Source organism: Calypte anna, chromosome 9 (genome assembly GCF_003957555.1).
Source record: "Calypte anna isolate BGI_N300 chromosome 9, bCalAnn1_v1.p, whole genome shotgun sequence".
Taxonomy (NCBI): domain Eukaryota; kingdom Metazoa; phylum Chordata; class Aves; order Apodiformes; family Trochilidae; genus Calypte; species Calypte anna.
The window spans coordinates 21,248,845-21,267,789 of NC_044255.1; the positions used below are offsets into that span (position 1 = coordinate 21,248,845).

The 18,945-nt window shown below is 44.1% G+C and overlaps 1 protein-coding gene across 1 annotated transcript in view; it reads left to right on the plus strand.

The window, feature by feature from the left end:
* The first annotated feature begins 263 nt into the window (after positions 1-263).
* LOC103535465 (histone-lysine N-methyltransferase MECOM) overlaps positions 264-18,945 on the plus strand; it is a 143,718-nt gene continuing 125,036 nt past the window's right edge. The window contains exon 1 of the mRNA XM_030455802.1: positions 264-432. Within this exon, the coding sequence (XP_030311662.1) occupies positions 396-432 (37 nt within the window). The 5' untranslated portion in view covers positions 264-395. The remainder of the gene's footprint in view (positions 433-18,945) is intronic.

An 18,945-nucleotide genomic window follows, 5' to 3' on the forward strand; every position in this document is an offset into this window, starting at 1 on the left:
AGCGCAGATGTCCCTCGCTATAACCCTTCCCGGCTGCGCAGGCAACGGAGCGGCGGCGGCTGCCCGCCTCGGCCCGGCCCGGCCCGGCCCCGGTGCCGGCTGTCAGGGTCCCCACCGGCGGTGATGGATCGCTGCAAACTTTTTTTTGGCGGCGCTGAAATGTTGAAGAGCGGGGGGGAGCCGCCCGTGCGCATGTGCGAAGGTGTCCAAACTGACAATGCTGGAGAGATAGCGAGCCGGGATTGAGAGAAAGGGAGAGTGTGTGTGCGGGAGAGGGAGAGGAGAGAGGGAAAAGGGGGAGCGAAAAAAAGGAGGAAAAGCTCCGGGAGGAAAAAAATAAAAAAGCCCCCCCGCCCCCCCAACCCCACGCCAGCATCGGCCGCGGGACTGGCAGCATGCGATCCAAAGGCAGGGCGAGGAAGCTGGCCGCAAGTAGGTGCAATACCCCTTTCTCTTGGCTTTTCACCCTCCCTCTCTGCCATGTTGCATAGACATGTCTGATACGGCGCGGAGCTCGCAGGCAACCTGCAGCATCCCCCGGTCCCCGCCGGCGCCCGCCGACCCCAACCGAACGCCTCGACTCGGCGGGCGACGGCGGGGACCGGGAAGGCGGGGGGGGGGGTTCGTCGAGCGGAGCTGGTCTGGGGGAGGTGGGGAAGGAGTTGAGGAAAAGTTCAGTGGCGAGCGCTGGAAGTTACTGCTGCCGGGGGCTAGAGGGGGGGGAGGGGGTCGGGAAAGAAGGGGGGGTGTAAGAGGCTCCGGGCCCTATAGTGGGCGCTGTGGGCTGTCTGCAGGGCTGGGGGCTGCGAGGGGGGGGGAATGCGTGTGGGGAGTGAGTGTGCGTGTGCACCGAGGGGCAGCAGCAGCCCTGCGGGGGAGGCGGCCAGCCCCGGGAGCAGGTAGCCGGTGAGGTGCTACCGCGGATACCCCCCCTCCCACCCCACCACAAACCCGGCAAAACCGTCAGCGGGCTCGTGCCAAAACAACACCGCCCCCCCCCCCCCGCAACCAAACCGTGCGTGGGAGCGGGGCGTGCGTGGGGGGAACGGCGACGGAGGATGGGAGCACGGCCGGGATGCCCGGGGATGGTGAAAGAAGTGCTTCCCAGCTTGCCGTAGTCACCCGCGAAAAGTTGATGTTAATGCTGTAATTTCAGGCGCTTTTCCAGCACTATTTTTTAATACAGTTTGGCCGCCCCAAGGTCTCTGTTCCGCGAGGCGAGGGCTCGGCCGTCCACACGCAAAGCTCGACTTATTTAATTATTTGTCTTACGTTTACCCCATCTGTTTCTCCTTTGTGATAGGGATCTTTGCTTTTAACTGCTGCAGCGTTGTTTTTCTTTTCTTTTTTTTTTTTTTTTTTTTTTTTTTCTTATTTAATTTAAAAATTATTTTTAAAAAAGAGGGAATCAACAACAAAACTTCTCCAGCTTTCGCTACCTATTTTAATAGCAGCTGATGTCTTTATTTTCTCTGACACATCTGGGCAAGTTTCATTTGATACCCATGGCGATGGTAACTCACATTCCCGAGTGAAAAAAAAATGGACAGGCGAAAAAAAAAGTCAGACGAAATGTTGCATAAGTTGCGTGACGTAAAAAGCAGATGCTTATTTACTCTTTATTTGTGAAGGGGGAAAAAATAGAGGAGCGTGGAAAAGGGGAAGCGAAAGATCTCTTCGAATCACCATTAGCTCTACTGTGAACCTTAACAGTAACAGCAGCATCCTGCATTTGATTAGGTGATTTTAAAGAGAATAATCCTGCGCCCACAATTTGAAAACAAATATGTTGTTAAATCTTCAGGTTGCTATCCCTACTTTGGAGCTAATTATGGAAACAAAATCTCACGTCCCCGGCCAAATCCGTCACTTTTCCTTGCCTTTCCCTTGGTTTTCTCGCAGCGCAGCGATGCAGGGCTGCTCCTGCCCCTGCTCCGCGGGCGACATCCGACCGTCTGTAAAGTTTCTCCTCTTAGCCGCGCGTCTTGACTTTCGCTGCAGCAGCAGCACTTCCCCCCGCCCCCCGACAGATGCATTGCATTAAATAATCCTTCGGTTACAATTTGCTCATAGAGGGAATAATATTTAAAAAGCTAGATTGTTTTATTTTATTTTGTGTGTGTGTGTGTGTGTGTGTTTTTCGAAAGGCTTTCCCCCCTCGAAGGGCGTCTCAGTTTCATGGCAAGTGGAAGGAGGGTTGGAGGCGACCCTTGCAATGTAGTCGTTCGAGAGGAAAAGTTTGCAGTTTTCAGTGCTCTCTGGCTGGATTGGGAATGGAAAACATTTTGTAGCCTTCACCCTCTTACTTTGAAAAGGGTAGAGATCGGGATGAAGCGCACTTATTTTATCATTTCACTCCTGCTGCTCTGCGCGTGAAATAAGAATCGCACCGATTGTGTGACTGTCGCTGATACCCAGGAAAGCTTTTTCCTCTTAATTATGGTAGAAGACCTGAAGCACACATTTCCTGGACCTGCATGTAAATTGCTAAAAAATAATTTTTGGGCTTTGTCCCCACAACCCTCCACCAAAAAAAAAAAAAAAAAAAAGAGAAAATTTAAAAAGAAAAAGAACAAAAGAATTCAGAATAAAAAATATGTGCCACGCAGGGAATAGCTAGTGATTCTTTAACTGTCCAGCTGTAAAAATATGGGAGAAGACACGCTGAAGTCTTTCTCCCTGCCACACTTTCGGGAGTCTACTGGTGCGGGGAGCGGTGCGGGGCCCGGGGGGGTGCGGACCCAGCCGCCCGCAGCCGCGCTGCACCTGCGGGGGCATCCCCGCTCCGCGCAGCGCCGTGCCAGGCCCCCGGCCCTAGGGGCAGTCGCTTTTCCACTCGGGTGGGTTTGTGCCCGCCTGGTGAAACCGTATCCCCGAATAACCCCCGCCCCAGCACGGGCCGCCGCAGCCGGCCCGGGGCAGCCCCCAGCCACCCAGTAGCCTCATAAAGAGACAGAAGGTGATCAGATTAGGGGAACACACGTGAATAAGGAGGCACTTGTTACTTTTACACTTTATCACCACTTTTTTACAGGCAATTTAGTGCAGTCAAGGTAGATCCAGATCCCTCTAACCATCTGAGATAGTAAAATAACACTTTCCTAAGTTTCAGCAGGCTTTCCTGCGCCTGTAATTTGCCTCAGTCTAGTACTTAAAAGGCCTGATTGAAAAACAGAGCCGGCAAGTTTATTTGCCTGTTTAAGACTCTGTCCGGGAATTTGTTTTCGAGCAGGGAAATGTTTGCCATAGCCAGGCTGCCGGCCTCTCGGCGCGGCTGTTTATTTGCCATCTCTTTACCATCACCTCTGCCTCACTGCGCCTTTACTGCCGCCGGTGCTCGGTGTCAAACCCCCCCGCGCCCCCCGGGGGCGGCAGCGCGGGCGGCCGCCGGCACCGCGTACACGGACCGCCCCGGGCACCGCCACCTCCCCGAGTACGGCTACTGCCCGGCACCGACACTGACACCGGGCACGGGTCGGCCCGGCGGCGCCGCTGGCATTGTCCCCGAGGGGTTCCTACGCGGCCGGTGCCGGCACGATGGCTGCGGGACGGGAGAGACAATCCCATTATATGCCGGGCGCATTTCCACTAGGCACTTCATTAACTCTTTTCAGGTGGAGTGCGGACGTCGGGCTTTTCTTTCCCTCTTTCTGCCTGTTTTCTTTTTTTTCCTCCCTTTTTTTTTTTTCCCCTTTCTCTTTTTTTTTTTCCCTCCCCCCCCCCCTCTTTCTTTCCTTTCTTTCTTTCTTTCTTTTCTTTCTTTCTTTCTTTCTTTCTTTCTTTTCTTTCTTTCTTCTTTCTTTCTTTCTTTCTTTCTTTCTTTCTTTCTTTCTTTCTTTCTTTCTTTCTTTCTTCTTCTTTCTTTCTTTCTTTCTTTCTTTCTTTCTTTCTTTCTTTCTTTCTTTCTTTCTTTCTTCTTTCTTTCTTTCTTTCTTTCTTTCTTTCTTTCTTTCTTTCTCTCTTTCTTTCTCTCTTTCTTTCTCTCTTTCTTTCTCTCTTCTTCTCTTTCTTTCTCTCTTTCTTTCTCTCTTTCTCTTCTTTCTTTCTTTCTTTCTTCTTTCTTTCTTTCTTTCTTTCTTTCTTCTTTCTCTCTTTCTCTCTTCTCTCTTTCTCTCTTTCTCTCTTTCTCTTTTCTTCTCTTTCTTTCTCTCTTTCTCTTTCTCTCTTTCTCTCTTTCCTCTTTCTCTCTTTCTCTCTTTCTCTCTTTCTCTCTTTCTCTCTTCTCTCTTTCTTTTCTCTCTTCTCTCTCTCTTTCTCTCTTTCTTTCTTTCTTTCTTTCTTTCTCTCTTCTTTCTCTCTTTCTCTCTTTCTTCTTTCTTTCTTTCTTTCTTTCTTTTCTTTCTCTCTTTCTTTCTTTCTTTCTTTCTCCTTCTTTCTTCTTCTCTCTTTCTTTCTCTCTTTCTTTCTTCTTTCTTTTCTTTCTTTCTTTCTTTCTCTCTTTCTCTCTTTCTTCGTCTTTCTCTCTTTCTTTCTTTCTCTCTTTTCTCTCTCTTTCTCTCTTCTCTTCTCTTCTTCTCTCTTTCTCTTCTTTCTTCTCTCTCTCTTGCTCTCTTTCCCTCCTTTCTCTCTTTCCCTCTCTTTCTTTCTCTTTCTCTCTTTCTCTCTTCTTTCTCTCTTCTCTCTTCTCTCTTCTCTCTTTCTTTCTCTTCTCTTTCTTTCTCTCTCTCTTTCTCTCTTTCTCCTTTCTTCTTCTTTTCTTTCTTTCTTTTCTCTTCTCTCTTTCTTTCTTTCTTCTTTCTTCTCTTTCTCTTCTTTCTTTCCTTTCTTTCTTTCTTCTTTCTTTCTCTCTTTCTTTCTTTCTCTTTCTTTCTTTCTTTCTTCTTTCTTCTTCTTTCTTTCTTCTTTCTTTCTTTCTTTCTTTCTTTCTCTTTTCTTTCTCTCTTTCTCTCTTTCTTTCTCTCTTTCTTTCTCTCTTTCTTTCTCTCTTTCTTTCTCTCTTTCTTCTCTTCTTCTCTTTCTTTCTCTTTCTCTTTTCTTCTTTCTCTTCTCCTCCTCTCTTTCCCCTCTTTTCCTCTTTCTCTCTTTCTCTCTTTCTCTCTCTTTCTCTCTCTGTGTTCCTCTCTCTCCCACTGTCTCTTTCTCAGGATCAGCAGTCACCACTGAAGTTGGGACCAACTTTTCAGTGCTGCGGTAGGCGATGCCGCCTGGGGCCGAGCTCTATGGTGCCTCCCGGCTGCTCCGTGGCCACACCGAGCCGGCAGCGGTGCAGGGCAGAGAAAGGACACAAAGGAAAAGGACAGTCCGAAAGGCGAGCTTGTTATTAATACAGCCCTGCCTGTAAATGAAAAATGTAACCCTTGTTAATTAACGTTGTTTACATGGGGTACAAGAAACTTAAGAAATGTTTCTACAAAGGGGAAGGAACTGTTTACAAAACTCTTTCAAAAGTGTGACATATTGCTGCAGTTCCAGCACTAAAAAGCCAAACACACTTACACGCCTTTGAAGTTGGCTGACTAAGGCAACATTATTTGACTCGGATTCAGATATTGCTTGTAGGTATAACTAATGGCTTTTACCTAGTTAGTGGGCTGGGAGGGGCGAGGGCCTGGGCGTCGTGGCCATTGGGTCCCTCTAGAGAGCTGGGGCTGGCTCCCTGCCAGCTCTGTACAATGTCAACATTGAATATTTGAATTCCCAGACTCTATTTAACAACTTTCTAAATAAATAAACTCATTGTGTGTCTGTGTTTAAAATTATTTCACCTCTTTCATGAAAGCTACAGCATCTTATTACACTAGCCTCTTGGGCTGCTTTTCCCCTTTTTCTTTCCAAACAAACACAAACGGAGCTGAGCACAGGGTTGGGTTTTTGTTTTTTTTTTCTGCCTCATATCTCTGCCTCTCTTCCCTTCTCGTTTTCTGTCTGTCTCCTCATGAAGCACAAGTGGAAGCTGCTCAGACATCCCACGATGTCCTTAGTGGGACGGCTCTGGGCACCCTGCTATCTAATCAGAACTAAAACCAACGCCAGGTTCACCAAGTCAGTTAAATATTAATCATTTCTAAAAGGAGGCCCATGTGAGTGCCATTGCTGCTGCAGTGCCCTGTACACACTCAATCATTTTGGCTGCTGTACCATAGGCGGGCTCCAGGGACAGCTTTCATTGTTGTTGCCATAAATGGCTATTAGTGTTCATATTCACCTATTCACCTAGTTATTTAAGTGCATGTGTGTATGTGTTTGTGCTTACTGTATATGTGTATATACATGTGCTTGCATGTATGCCCTTCTGTTTATATCATGAAGATATATGTAAAAAATACCTCTCTATATTTGTGCACATACAGAGAGGAAATCAGGTAAATATGTTTGATAGCTGTGGTTGTAATTAATGTATGTACTGATTTAGAGAGGGAACGTATAGACTGCTGGGGTCTTGCAGCCTGTGGACTCTGACTCTACATCCACACACACTCTGAAATGTTGTGGATGTTTTGGGAACACAGAATCTATTTGTGTTTCCTGGGTTACTTCCCAAATGCACAAATTGTGCACTTGCATGGTGGCAGTATTCATTATAAGATATTCATTGACTTCACCTGTAAGTAAAGGTGTCTGGACAGACAAGGTGTTTCTGGCTGTCCTGGGGAGCACAGCTCCATGACAAAGCCATCCAAGTTACTAAAGAAAAAGTAGAATGAATTTTCTGCCAGGACAGGTATGTGTTGTGGTAGGATAAAGGAAAACATCAGTGCTTGCTCTGGCCCAGGGTGGATCAGGAAAGAGCAGTGGGGAAGCAGATGGAGTTTTATAAATCTCAGCTAATGAAGGCTTGTGCACAGAAATTGCCTTGCTTTGCAGTAAACCACTTTCCAAACAGATGTACTTTGGAAGGGCTTGCTCAGACACTTAAGTTTCTGACCAAGAATTTGTAATATTCTTTTATTTAAAATTTAACTAGGCTTACTGTCATTTTTTGAGCAACTCAGTGCTCTTATGCTGTAACTTAATACATGCAGTTTTACATCATTTGAGTCTAGTTAGGCAAGGAGTAGCTTATAAAGAGCAGAAGGGTGTTTAATTGCAGATGGCTTTTCAAACTAGCAGATATAAGTGTCATATTATCCAGGAGACAGAGCTAGAACTGGACAAATGTATACTAAAATATAGTTTATATTTTAAGTAGTGAAGGTACTTAACCAGTAAAACAGTTTACTGAGAGCTGGGTGGATTTCAACATCACTGGAATTCCTTTGTCTTAATTAAGGTTGGCTGTTTTTCTAAAAAGATATGAGCTAATCCAAACAGGAATTAATTTAGGGAATTCCTGTAGCCTGTGTTATACAGGGGGGGGCAGACCAGACCACTCTTCCTGGTTTTATAATCTATGCACCTAGTTAGAGCAGTTCCATTTCATATGGAGATCTAGACTCAAGGTTGGGATCACAGGAATGCACCTAAAAAAACCTAACCGACCACTAAGAAAACTGTCTTGAGTCCAGACAATGCAGAACCAATGTCTGGCTTGAAGTCTTAGCAGTGCCACAGGTGTCCCCAGAGCCATCCCGAGCTCAGGGGTGGTCCTGTCTTTGGATTTAAGAGCAAAGGCAATGATGGGTTTAGCAAAGATGGGAAGGGGGAATAGGATGTAAACGCTGGGGTTTGGATACAAAGAAGGGGGACTGGGGTCATAGAGGCACAGTTACTGCTCTGCAGTGGCTTTCCCGTGGGTTCTTGCCATGTCAATGTGCAATTGGCTACTGCTGCAGTTCTTAGCACGCAGACCAGGATCCAGACAAGACCAATAGAGATCATGACCAATACACATCAGAAACCACCTCCAGGTCCCACTTTGCTGCAGGGGGTGCTGAAGAGAAGTGTTTGCTGACAGATAAACTCAGCTAAGAAACAGTGAGGAGGCATCAGGGACAGGTATAAAAGAGAAGCTAAAGAGAAGTGCATGTTGTTATACCCAAGACACTGTCTCTCTTTGCATTGCCATTTTAAATCACACAAGTAAAATGCTCAGGGTATAAAGCAATGCTGCCTGATCATTCATTGATCAGGCATGATCAATGTTCCCTCTCTTTTGTTTGCATTTCCAGGCTATAGTGAGGCATTGCCTTCTCCAGTACTGCTGGAAGAAAAGGCAGTCACAGAGCCATGTGGAACGAGGGAAGCTAGTCTGCAAAAAATATTGTATTTGGTGCTAAATATGTTACAAAGAGAAAGAAATGTGAGCTAATCCAACAATAGCAGCTGGGAAGTGAAATACAATTCATTTTATTTCAGGGTTTAATATTGTGGTCTGTTTCAGTGAAGCATTATCTTTTAAGCTAGGATATGTGCAACGACATAAAACCTCACTACCTTATGGGAATGTCAAAGTTTGATCTACAAAATAAAGGAAATTCAAAGTTAAGGCTGAAATGTACCACATGGCCTCTACGTCTCAGAAACAACAGGAGGCAAGGAAGTAGCTGAAGGTATGGGCTGCACTTTAAAAGGAGCCCGGCAACCACCAAAACGCCAGCACTCGTTTGCAGATACACAGCACGGTTCGAGCTGGGATTTGTATTGACTAGAGAGGGACTGGCTCAACAAGAGCTGTGATGATCTTGAACCTTTTTGGAAATCTTGGCTGCTGTGTGATGAGCATGAGAGTTTTATGGTGGAAGGATTACAGGTCTGGGCTTGATTGTTTTCAATAGAAACATGCTGTCCCCTTTGATACCAACAGCTTTTGTTTAGAAAATTTTATATTTGAGTAAAATTTTGATTCAGGAAAGAGATAAACCCAAGTTATAGCTTTATTCCTTTTCTGAAGAATTGCTTGTATGCCTGAATGGGCACACTACTTTTTAGCCCTGTTGCAACCAAATTTAAATTGCTTGTAAAATAATCTGCAGAATGGAAACTGCCACAGAACCGTAGCCCTTGCTCCCTGACCCAAACCCATATTCCATTGCAAAGCTGCACGCTGCTCTTTCGTGATTACAGTAAGTTAGAAACCAGAAGAGTAGGACTTTATGAATAGGTTATTTTTGGCAATTGCATCACCAATTATGTATAAAATTTCAAAAAATATGAGTTCTGCCAGTTTGATCTCTGAGAGGGCTACAGAAAATGAAAGCTTTGAGACTGCTGTAACATCATACTATTTTGTCTATTAGATATCATTAGATTACGAGAATACTGAGACCTTCGTATCAACCAATCTAACACAATTTTCCCAGGTGGCTTAAATAAAAAAATTAGCCACAAATATATTTTGTATAATGCAATTTATTATGGATGTTTATTGTGTGCAGTGGGAAAATGTTTGGTTTCGGATGATCTTACTGTATAACATGTGCCCTACTGAAACTGTTTATACTGCAGCAGCCTGCAAAGGCCTCAGCTTAATTCCAAGAGCAGCCGGGCTACACGCTCCGACAGCCACAGGAAGGCAGAACCCTTCCCCTGGAAATTCAATGGGGCAACAGCCTCTTGTGTGGGACATGTGCAACAACAATAAAAACTTGGCAGTGGGGGAAGAACTGAAAGCTAGAGAAAACTGGAGGGTATTTCTGAGCAATGTTTTTTTACTAGGGAAAATAGGATTAAAATGATACTGGCTCCCAGCAGGTCCTGTTACACTGGGATGGCGGGCTCACCTATACCCTATGGATGTTTTGCCTCCTGCATCCTGTATTTTCTTAAGCCTCCTCTTATTTCATCTGGGTTTGGCAAGTGGGGCTCTGTACTCACATCCACCCGTGGTTCCAGATTTGCCCTTCTGCAATGAAGAGCAGAGGCTGCCCCAGCCCCAGTGACCTAGGGGTCCCTGTGATAGACAATATCCCTGTCTGCTGGAGGTGCTGCCACAGGGGGCTGATATCTTCAGAAAAACATCTTCTGCCCCTCTCCAGTTCCTTTGCACAATGTTCGCATGCTGGAAGGGGTGAAATCATTCCTCAGTTAAAAAAAAACCCTCAAAAACCTCCCCTGCCTCAAGCTCCTTCACACATGTATTAACACCAAACTGGCAAAGCCAATGGAAAAGGATTTTGCATTCTGGCAGCAGAGCTGGCTCAGTGCTCACTGTGGGCCTTATCCCAAAGCCACTGGAGCTGAAGGAGCTTGTACTGACTTCAACGGGCTTTGGATCGGGTCTGTCTGGGAGGAATCCACTTCCCTTCATCCTCAGGGGTAGGGGGTGTGTATTTATCAGCAGCTTTTGCTCTGCGGTGAGCCCCAAAATGCAATGTTGTAACAGATACCTGGATTTACATCAGTGTAAGTGAATTAGCTTGGCCCTGTAATCTGGTCTCATTTAAGAGTCATTTTAGCCATTACAATGAAATATGAACGCCACTGATGGGGGGACTGTGGTGGCTTTACATACTTGTTTCCTGCTGTGCCCTATCCCTTCCCCATGCTCTCCATTTCACCCATCAGTCAAGGACTGCTGGGGGATGCAACAGGCACTTGCAGAGTGCTGGAGGGGTGCAGCACTCCTGGATTGTGCTGCAGGGCTCTGCATCCCGAGGACTTTGGTTCTCTAAATAGCCTGAATTTGTACCTTCTAAACAAAGAGCTTTGCTACTGAAAGGACCTGGTGCCTCTAGTAAACGCTCCATTTAATGGCTCCCAATTTTGTCTCAGACAAACAGGAGGAATGTGAGAGACAAACACTGACCGCTGGAAAAAAATCACCCCAAACATATCTAAAACATGGCTTGAGTCAGTGGTGGTGCTTATATTTTTGATTTAAAAACCATTTAACATTTCCAATGTCGGACAGAAATGATTAACCTTCCGCTCTTGAAAACTCTTTACAATCTGAACTTACTGCAGTACACTTTATTTACTTGCACCTTGGTGAGGAATTAAGCAGTGCTATTTGTGAGTTTTTAATCTTTCCCATTCTCTTTGTGTCTCTGCATAAAGGGAGAAAAGGAAACATGTTGTATAAAAGAATTTTGAAGTGATGTTTCTATTTTCCTTTTTTTAGGCTCTTGATGTATTTTTGGCTGCAGGGACTGGCATGGAATATTGGTCTAAGAATACACAACATAGAAAAGCAAAGGGACACCAGCTGTATCTGAGTTAACGGCACTGCTTTACACTCTTGATGTTTCATTGTTATTGTATCATGACAATGGTAATTCACAATAATGAGGACTTGTTAACTGTTAAATGTAAACATTATTATATTTTTGCCCTGATTCTTACAGTTCATACAGTAAGCTGTATCTCAGTACTCACTGGCTGCCTGTTTAAGTGCTATTAAACATTTATGGTCCACCTGAATAATTACAATCCACGAGTTTGTGGTCCACAGTGCAATGGAAGTTACCAGATAAAGCTGATATAACTGAGATATGAAGCAATTATGCATTAGGTCACTCCAGATGATGCGAATCAGAGAGAGCTGATGGAATAAAACTGTTGCAGTGTCTGTATATCAGTGGACCAGGCTCAGAAAGAGAGTAAAGGTGAAATTACCTATACAGAACCAAACCCTGCATGGAAACAGAACCAAGACTGAGCCAGAAGGGTGGCACAGAGTTAGACCCAGGCTGGGATACAGTTAAAGCTTCCTAACTAGTGCTTTTCACCAGGCACCCATGCTGGAAGGATCAGCCATGGACCAAACCCAGAAGATTTATTTCCAACCTGACGTTATTATTTATTATGACTTGAATTAAAGCAGCGACCGCAGAACCCAGCCAGGACTGGATGCCTGTTGAGCTGAGAGCTCTGTGCAAACATGGGCAGCATGCATGGAACTTAGGCCCTAAAAAATGCAGATTAAAATTTGGGCCTGCTGCCCTATGTATGCAATTACAGCATCATTGGAGGCAGAAATAAAATCCTGAGGAGAAATGGTTGCTTTGAGGAAAATCCATGGAGTTGATGTGGAGTGCTAAGCTTTCCGCTTGCACATAGGTGGATGTGCTTCAGCTTTAATCCCATCAGACTCTTCCTCTGCTTGCAAAAGGACCCCCTGGCTCCATTTTAGACCACTCTATTATTTTTGGCTGGGTCCTTAACCTTGGGTGATCAAGCTGTGTTAAGCTATGAGTATCCTTGCAGCATCACCCACTTGCCTTCAAAGAAAATAGCTCTGAGACTTGCTGGGAAGGAAGAGAGCAAAACCAGCAGATAATCCAGCCCTATAAAATCCCCAGGTTGTGGTTCCACCCTGCTTTCTACACGGGTGCTACAAGAGGGACACAAGCAGTGTGGCTGGCAGGTACCACAAACCAAGGAGTCTCTCAAGCCTAGAAAGTTTATTAAGGTTCTTTTTAAGTCTGTGCCAATAAAAAGGGTCCACTCAACCTCTGAGAGAGGCTTCATAAGCTCAGTTTTATGTTCGGATAATTTGGAGCCAAACCATCATGGAGCTCACATACAGAAATACCCCGTGGAGCATCACAAACTGCAAAGAAAATATATCGAGGAAACAGGGGACTGATAATTTTATGGCTTTCCTTGGATTCAAGCAGTAAAATGGGCTTTATTTAGCAATTTCCTAACTTCTGATTGCAATTTTGTTACCAGTGCAACGGTTTTAGACATAATATTTTGTAAACAGGGAGAAATTGAAGAAGCCAAGGCACTATGGCTTTGTGCACAGCATAAGGACCTGCTGTGGGAAGCAGTGCCATGTGCTCTTGGTTCCCAAAATGGTGGATTTTTGCATCAGACCCCTGGGCAGGACATGGCAGCTGCACTCAGCTTTGCTACACGTTGAGCCCAATATGGCCAGGTAAACCCTTGGAAGGAATTTTCCTTTCAAATTGTTTGCATTTCTAATTTGAAATATGTTTAAGAGCCCTGATTTTCATAGATGAGGTGACCGTCACAATCTCAAGGCTCATCTTCCAAAACAGAGTCTAATCAAATCACTTATCCTATAGCCTTTTGCCCAAAAAATGTGTATGTAAATTAAAGTTCAGAATTCCTTTGATAGAATTTACAATACAACTCTCTACTGTTCCCTTCTGACATGAATAACTATTTTACACTCAGCGTGGTTCATCTTTTAAAAATCTACTTAACAATGTAATATTTCACACCCACTTCTTTTTTGGGAAGTCATTTAGAGAATAAAAATTAAATGTAACTGGGCACTAGAGGGAATACTGCTGATACATGCAACAACTCAAAATGTTGAGGGAAGTGATTATGGGTATGGGAGAAGATGACATCTTGACCTTGGAGGTTTGTTTATTAGACACTAAGTCACCAGCATTTCTTCTTCCAGTTTTAACTGGTCTGAGGACGCAGCATAACCTTAAAAGCACTTTCTGGGGTTTTAAACAGAATTCAGACCTCATCCATACTCAGCACTATTTATGTAGCTTGAATGAGAAAAGGGAATGCAGAGACCACTGTGGGAAAGGAAAAAAAGGGGGGAAAAGCTAGAGAAAAAGGAGTACTCATTCTGATGGCTGTATTTCTTTTTCACCTTCTTGTGCCACAGAGCAGATAGAATGAGAAAATATTTGATGTCTTTCTACCCACTTTGTTTATTCACCCTGTGCGTATGATAGCCAGTAACCATCAAACTTGTCCTGCCAGCCTTCTGTATTTCACTGGAAGTAAAGGGCTGTCTCTCTCTCTATGTCACCAGCCCCAGTTGCTGTGCCAGCATTAAAGCATGACAGCTAGCACTGGAAATAAAATGGAAGTGACTGGACAGTAGGCAGGGATGGATGGGGGAGAGGACTGGGAGATGGGATGTGCCTGATGGATTGCCATCAGACCCCCGAGCTAATGGAGGCAAACAAATCAGCTCTGCTGGCACCTTTCTGCACAGGAATATTAAAGTAACTCAGGACATCTGATTTAAGAGGTGATTATTGTTTTTCAAATACTTAATAGGCCCTGAATGAGCTGTTCTCCACAGTTTCCTCTCCCCAGTACTATACCAGTTACATATATATATATATATATACATATACATATATACAGGAGCTCAGCAAGTTAACATGGCTAAATAACCTCCATGCATCCTGACCTCCTGCTTAGTCTCCTGTTCCAGAGGCTCAGTGTGTACTAAGGTGCTGGGCTTACTGTTCAGGTCCACATATTTCCTTTGGGTTCTTGCTCTGCAGAAATAGCTGTGCTCTGCGGGTCGGTGAAGATCCAGTTGAAGCCTGCGAGGGTTGGATGGAGCAGTGTTGCTTTAGGCTCCCTGCCTGCAGAGTGACATATCAGAAGCAATAAGTCTGAGCCTGAGCTGATGTCTAACAGCATTGGAGAGCAGGCTGGAAGGCTGAACTTCTGCAAAAATGAAAGCAAGGAATTTAACAGCAGTAAAAAAGAGGTTAAGGAGAGAACAAAAAGGAAAGGAAATAAAAGTGATATGAATGGCTAGAAAAACAGCTAAGTCCGAATATTAAACCTCTGCTGCTGTATTTTGACACTGGACTGAGTTAATAGAAGTACACATTAAGATGGAAGAGGGTACTTAATTATCTGCATCATTTTGATATAGAAAATATTTTAGCAAAAGATAATTTCTGTGTATTCCAATCTGCCAGTAGCTTGAAGACATAGTCTGCAGGAGTCTAGCAAGAGAAAGTATATTTTACTGGTGAGATTTTCAGCCAAACTCTCTCAGTCTTGGAGTTTCTTCTCCCTTTCTTCTCCAAGATACCTTTCCCCCGACTGTCAGAGGAGCAGAAGCAGACAGCCCTTTCCCCAGCCCATCAGATGTGGCCTGCCCAGCCATACCTCCTGTCAGCCACAGGAACCACACAGATAGTGCTGGCTCGGAGGGTTTTTTTTATCCCTTAGCACACTGAAGGAACAGCCCCAAAGCACACAGAGCTAAACCTGATGTAAAACTGGTGTGAGGGTAGAACCTGCTTTGGCAGGGGATGGACTCAATGGGGCTCTGCTGGCTGTTTGCCTTGGGATCTGTCCAGAGTGGGGAAAAAGTAGATACAGGGCAGTCTTCACTCTGACAAGGTTTTTTTCTAACCTTCAGCATTTAAAAGCAGAAAATATTTACAGTTCTTTAAAATAAGGAGTTTTCTCTCCCTCTTGGATCTCTGGAAGTTCCTGGGGATTGTGTTGTTCCATGAGCATCACTTGTTTCAGAACACAGGATCACAGTGAGACAGCCTTCTGGAAATATCCTTCTACACTTGCTTTCATGGCTCTGTAACAGCATTATTTTATTTATCCATCTCTCATTCTACTTCTCAATATACAGAATTTCAACACTACCCATCACCCACTCTTATGTTTTCTAGACCTCAGTGCCATTATCACTTTTTAGGATATCTTTCCAGTATTACAGGTACACTGATCCTGGTGGTTTTCAAAAAATACGTATATAAGGTCTTTGAAAAACTTTGTTGAGATGTGCAACACCAGCTGAAGAGAAGCAAAAGATTAGACTTGAGTTATGTCATTACTGACTTCCTGAACATTCAAGTGAGGAAAGGCTGTTAACTAAGTTGTGGGGTTTCTTAAGAGGGAAAAAAAAAAAAAAGCTCTGTGGGAGTGCAGGACATCTGCTTTTATAATTCTACACTAAAGAGCTGGAACTGTGCAGCACCTGATGTTGCCCGCTGCAGCTTTTCAGGTACCCAGGCTGCCCAGCTGGTTTCTTCCTGTGTCTGCATCAGGATTTCTCAGGTTTTCAGAGGCTTTCCTAGCATTCATGCACCTTTCATGCCCAATTGCCTGAGATATGATGGGATACAGCGATGAAGATCACTTAGTACAAAAACCCCAAAAGATATTGCAGCGAGGGTACGTCCTGCTTCTCCTGAGCTCCCACTCCATGCAGTTGGGCAGGGACCTTCTCAGCTGTGCCACATCATGTTGAAATTGGGCTCTCTATTTTAAGGTGGTTTGCAAGATAACTACCAAACCAGAATGTTGGATCCTTCCTAGGCAGTAGCTATGTTTTGGTTTTGTTTTGGGTTTGTTTTTTTTTTGTCATCTCCCCCCTGCTGAGAATTTTGCTGTTCATCCTGTTGGACACTCTGGAAAGCGTTGCTACTGTTTTACACTTTGCTCCAGGAAGTGTTGTGTTTGTGGAGTCAGTGTCTCAGGTACTGCTCAGCTGGTGGTGGGTTGGGGCTAGGGGGTGATTTGCCTTTGGGGCTTTGGCACTGTGTGGAATTGCTTCTCTGCTGCCTCAGTTTCCTCAGATGCGACCTGCAGTTGAAGCTGGAGGTGTTTCCATCTCCTTGGTATAATTAACACTGTAACAGTAGTCTCAAGGTGTTATACCAGTACTGATATCAACAAAACACTCTTCCTCCTGGAGTCTGGGCAGCAGCTACAAGAAATGATCTCAAGTTTTCTTGAGAAATACATAATTTTCTTTGTTTCTGCAAAGTTTTCACTTATTTAGTGTTGTGTCTACTTTCAGTGTTGGTTACAAAATCCCAAAGCAATAGGAGGAAGGCTTTTTTTTCTTTCCTTGTGTGCTTTTCAGATGATGTTGTAGATTAGCTTGGGGGAACTACAAACCACTCTGTTCCCAGCACAGTCTCCCCATCAACAACTAAAATGTTATGGGAGTAGGCGTTGGTCTGTAGGTCTTGTTTTACTTTCTGCTGCAGCTTTGGGTGCCAGCACCTCCATTGTTTCCTTTTCTAGCCTCGTGACTCCACCATATTCTGTGTATTTCCCTCAATGTATAGAAATATACATTAAAAAAAAAAAAAAATTACTCATTTTTGCCTCCAGGTTTAGATCTCCACCAGCCAGCAGCAGAAGCCTCTGTGTCTCTTTAGTTTCGTGCTGCCCTGGTCAGTGGTGCATGAGAGAGGAGATGGCTTTGAGGATGCTCAGAGACTGTTCTCTTGAAAGCCCACAGTGTGTTGTGCACAGGGAGAGCTTTGACTGTTATATTTGCAACAATGGAGGTGACTGAATAACATATTTTTGGTTAATAAGCAAGAAAAGTTGTGCTAATCCTCTAACAGTATCTGATAAACCTGGCAGAGGCAGGCGGTGCTGTCCCGCAAAGGCTTTGGTGGCTATGGCAATGCTGAGGGGTCTGTTGGAGACTGCTGTGGAGAAGCATCCTCTGGAGAGGGCAGGATCTTCTGAAAAGCCACTTCAACTTCTTGTTCTCCCCTCAGAGCTGGCCTGGGATGCAGTCCCATGTTGGTCCCAGCATTCCCCACATTTATGGGAACCATGGGCTTTGCAGAGTCTGTAGCCACCTCTGGTCTGAGCCATATCAGAAGCAGGAACGTGTTGATTCATGTAGAGCACAGAATGAGAGATGATAATTTTTGGTTTTCATGATTTGAGGATGATTCCTTTTTTTTCATGGCCATGTAGCAGGGGACTTGCATGTCTGATGCCCTGGGTCAACAAGCAGGCTGCTAGAGGCTGGTACATGCACATGGGTGAAAGTGTGGGTCATGGCAGGCTCTGGCACCACCTAGCTGACTTATCTGTAGCTGGGGGCTCAGTATGTGGCATTCTTTTACTGGATCGGTGATGTCTGCTGTGAAAAAACCCTTGAAATTAATTTCTGAGCAGGCTGAGACATCACTTACCATTTAAACTTGTAAACCCGTGTTTATCCAACGTTAACAGATGTAACGTAAATGGGTTCCTGTGCTCTCTGCTGGTTCACTAATGGCACTTGTTTGTAAGTACTTTATGTTAACAGCTATTTGGTGCCCATTAGTTTTTCCTTGGTTAATGTTATATAATAAAGCAAACGCTAGCCAAAAGCAATAGTAATACGCTAAACAAAAAATCCAAATGCTGGGTGAGAAATGTAATGGAGCGAGGGCTGAACTCTGGTGGGACTTTGGTTTAATCTGAAGGTTAAAAAATGTTATAATTTGGGTTTAAGTAAATTTGCTCTTCAGTCCCAGAGGTCTTGCTCTTGTACTTCTTGTGCCTCCAAAGCTTCCGCTAATGCCGATGGGAGTCTTGGGTGCACAAGAAATGCGGGTTCAGGTACTAAAGTTACAGATTGGCTTGGACCAAAACCCTTAATCCAAATACCTCTGGCTTTTGAAAGCAGTTGCCAATTGGATTTGAATCTGGACACAAACATTGTGGCTTGAGCTCATCTGAGCTCACTTACATCTGTGTAAATCTGTAGTATGGCCCCGATCCAGTAAAGCACGTAAATATGTGCTTAATTTGACTTCAAGGGGACTATTGTGCGCTTAAAGCTAAGCATGTGTTTAAGTGCTTTGCTGGACTGAAGTCCAAATACATGGGAGTCAATGAAATGACACCAAAATAGTGCAGTCTAAGTGAGATCTGAAATGAACCAAAATGTTTGCGTTTCTACCTGGAAATGAACACTCTGTTCATATCCTACATATCCTGCATGCGCTTTGTATTTTCATCCATCTGCACATAATGTATTCTTTACAGTAACCTGTCCATTCAATACAGTAAAAAAGAAATATACTTTGAATTTTCCTGCTCTATTACTCATATTTCATGAAATGTGTTCTTATGCCAAGTGTCTGTTTATATATATTTATACATGTTGTTTCTTTATTGATATTGGCAAGATACAAGAAGAAAAGAAATATTTTACAGTTAAAAACTTGTAAACAGTTTTATCCCTCATTTAAAACATTTTTTAAAAGATTTTACCTGACATGGTCAAATGACTTTAACTTATTTTTGGTTTTGCCAGCCTGACCAATATGAAAAATATTTGCTAAAGATATGGGTTTATTTTTAGCTGCAAATACATGTTAAACATGTTTACAATTAAGTGACATGTGAATATGCCTTTTCACTTAACTACTAAATGCCACTTTTGTGCTTTAAATTCCACTTTTAGTGATTGCCACGCTACATAAAGCTGTCACTCAATATTTTCATGTGAATACATTCATACCTGTTAAAAGATTGTGTATTTCTTGTTGGCTGCTGAGAACACAAAAGGGTTAATTGAGCCCAGCCCTGCAGAGGTGGCAGAAGCATAGACTAGAATTGGGAATTAAACCCAAAACAAATACAAGAAGAAATAGCCCCGGTGCCTGTGTATGA